General features: G+C 37.7%; 1 protein-coding gene across 1 annotated transcript; it reads left to right on the top strand.

Moving 5' to 3' along the window:
* The first annotated feature begins 2,612 nt into the window (after positions 1-2,612).
* Positions 2,613-3,134, top strand: LOC114753235 (uncharacterized). The gene has a single exon (XM_028941899.1). The coding sequence runs from the start codon at positions 2,613-2,615 to the stop codon at positions 3,132-3,134; it is 522 nt and encodes a 173-aa protein (XP_028797732.1).
* The last annotated feature ends 260 nt before the right edge of the window (positions 3,135-3,394 follow it).

Genomic DNA, 3,394 nt, shown 5'->3' with positions numbered 1-3,394 from the left:
ATGCAAATGATTCATCTTTATTACTTGATTCTGAGTTATTAGTTAATATTGATTATGTCCTTGATATAACAATCTTTGATTTTGACCCCGATGTTGCTTCTGATATGAGTGTTGTTACTGTTCCTACTAATGATTCCTAAGTTGGGAAAATCTACTCTTCTACTTGTGAGTCTTCAGTGCAGGTTTCTAGTTTGACTAACATTGATCTAAAGCGCCTTATACATTTAACTGATCAAGCTCCCTCTTTAGAACTAAAGCCACTTCCTGATTCACTGAAATATGCCTATTTGGGGAAAAATGAGACATTGCCAGTGATTGTAGCTAGCGACATAGCTGTTGATGAAGAAATTCGCCTCCTAGAGGTGCTGAAAAGAAGGATGAAAGCTATTGGATGGACTCTTGCTGATATTCCTGGAATTAGCCCTAATGTGTGCATGCACAGGATTTTGTTAGAAGATAGTGCCAAAGCTGTGCACCAACCACAGAGGCGACTCAACTCATTGATTCTTGATGTGGTAAAGAAAGAGGTTTCTAAACTATTTTCTGCAAGTATAATCTATCCTATTTCTGATAGCCAGTGGGTTAGTCTGGTTCAGGTAGTTCTAAAAAAGACTGGTATTACTATTATTCGTAATGATAAAGGTGAGCTTGTTCTAACTAGAGTTCAAAATAGCTGAAGGGTATGCATTAATTATAGGAAGTTGAATTCTGTGACCAGAAAAGATCATTACCCCCTTCCTTTTATAGATCAAATGCTTGAAAGATTGGCTGGTAGATCCCATTATTACTTTTTGGATGGCTTTTCTGGATACTTTCAAATTTCTATTGCACCTGAGGATAAGGATAAGACCACATTCACATATCCATTTGGAACCTTTGCATATAGATGCATGCCGTTTGGCTTATGTAACACCTGGCACTTTTCAGCGTTGCATGGTTTCTATATTTTCTGATTTTCTTGAGCATTGCATAGAAGTATTTACGGATGATTTCACTGTCTATGGTGATTCTTTTGATGCATGCCTAGCTAGTTTGGATAGGGTTTTGGAAAGTATATTGAATATAATCTTGTGCTGAATTTTGAGAAATGCCATTTTATGGTTAAGAAAGGCATTTGTTTTAGGACATGTTGTTTCACATGATGGCATTGAGGTTGACAAAGCCAAAATTGATATTATTTCATCTCTTCCATATCCCTCTTGTGTGAAAGATGTGTGCTCTTTTCTTGGACATGCTGGATTTTACAAGCGATTCATTCAAGACTTTAGTAAAATTGCATTACCATTATCTCGTTTACTGCAGAAAGATGTGGGCTTTGTTTTTAATGATGCTTGTAGGTGTGCTTGGGATGAGTTGAAAAAGTGAATCACTACACCCCCTATCATTCAGCCACCTAATTGGAGCCTTCCCTTTGAACTCTTGTGTGATGCTTCTAATTATGCATTAGGTGCAGTTCTTGCTCAAAGAATAGAAAAATGACAACATATCATAGCATATACATCATAAACTTTAGATGCCACACAGGCTAATTACACAACTATAGAGAAAGAACTTTTTGCAATTGTTTTTGGGCTTGAGAAATTTCGCTCTTACATTCTCCACACAAAAGTGACTGTCTTTACAGATCATTCAGCTATCAAGTACTTATTCAAGAAGTCGGACTCCAAACCCCGCTTGATTAGATGGGTAATGCTGATACAGGAGTTTGATGTGGAGATCCGTGATAAGAGCAGTGCAGAGAACATGGTAGCTGATCACTTGGGTAGGATTAAGACTCCTGTGGTAACATCTTCTTTACCCTTAGATGATTTTCCTGATAATAGACTATGTGGTATTGATATGACTATTCTGTGGTATGCTGACATTGCTAATTATCTAGCTGCATCTGTTTTACCAACTGATATGAATAAGCATCAATTAAACAAGTTTAAGAGTGATGCTAGGTTCTATATATGGGATGATCCCTACCTGTGGCACATTTGCAATGATCAGGTTATTAGACGATGTATTCCTGATAGTGAATTTGAATTTGTATTGACATTTTGTCACACTTTTGCTTGTAGAGGGCACTTTAGTGCTAAGCGCACTGCTAGGAAAGTTTTAAAAAGTGGGTTATTCTGGCCCACTTTATTCCATGATGCCCACGAGTTTTGTAAGGAGTGTTCCAGGTGCCAATTTGTTGGCAATATCTCTAAGAGGCATAAGATGCCTCAACAACCTCTGTTGTTTGTAAAGTTTTTATGTTTAGGGTATTGATTTCATGGGACCTTTTCCTACTTCATTTGGTTATGTTTACATTTTGCTTGCTATGGATTATGTCTCTAAGTGGGTTGAGGCAGTCCTTACTCGTACTAATGAGTCTTTTGTAGTGGTTTCTTTTGTTAGGTCTTATATTTTCTACAGGTTTGGAATCCCAAGAGCTATTATTAGCAATCAAGGTACTCATTTTTGCAACCAAAGTATACAGAGCTTACTTAGCAAGTATGGTGTGATGCATAAGGTCGCTACTCCATATCACCCTCAAACAAACGGTCAAGTGGAACTCTTGAACAGAAATTAAGCTCATTCTTGAAAAGACAGTGCAACTTAACAGAAAGGATTGAAGCAAGAGGATGGATGATGCACTTTGGGCATATCGTACATCATATAAAAGCCTAATTGGCATGTCTCCATATCGGATTGTCTTTGGTAAGGCTTGCCATTTGCCAGTAGAGGTAGAGCACAAGGCATATTGGGCCATCAAAAGCTGCAGCCTTGATCTTGCTAGTATTGGTGCTGAAAGAAAGTTACAATTGCAAGAACTTGAAGAGCTTAAGAGAGAAGCCTATGAGAATGCTCGGATCTACAAGGAAAGGACCAAGGCTATCCATGATAAGCTCATCTTAAGAAGGGAGTTTCACATGGGCCAAAAAGTTCTACTTTATGTCTCTAGATTTAAACTCATGCTTGGTAAGCTTTATTCTAGATGGGAGGGACCTTTCATTGTCACTAATGTTTTCCCCTATGGAGCTATAGAGATTAAGAGAGAGCCAACTGGAAGATGCTTTATAGTCAATGGTCATCGCTTGAAGCCTTACTATGAGGGATTCTCTACCCAAGATGTAGAGATTATCACACTACGAGACGCCACGTAGCCCCGGTTGTATTCCTTCCCTTCACTCTTTTTGCTTTGCATTGTCATATTATTGAGTTGTGTTGTGCTGGATACCACTTATCTTTGTGATTTTCCCTATGCATTATGCATTGAGGACAATGCATTGTTTAAGTGTGGGAGGGATTTCATTTTTTTAGTTTTTCTTTTTGGGTGTGTTTTTACTTTTGTTTTAGTGTCCTCTTAAAAAAAACTGAAATTTTTTTTTTGTTTTATTTTGAATGTGAAGATTGCAAGTTTGAA

Source organism: Neltuma alba, unplaced genomic scaffold (assembly GCF_004799145.2).
Source record: "Neltuma alba isolate B1F8T4 unplaced genomic scaffold, ASM479914v2 tig00007803_pilon, whole genome shotgun sequence".
Lineage (NCBI taxonomy): Eukaryota > Viridiplantae > Streptophyta > Magnoliopsida > Fabales > Fabaceae > Neltuma > Neltuma alba.
This window is presented reverse-complemented; position numbering and strand designations above follow the sequence as displayed.

Coding starts and splice junctions, on each gene's coding strand:
- LOC114753235 (XM_028941899.1), top strand. CDS start 2,613: ATGGATGATGCACTTTGGGCATATCGTACATCATATAAAAGCCTAATT.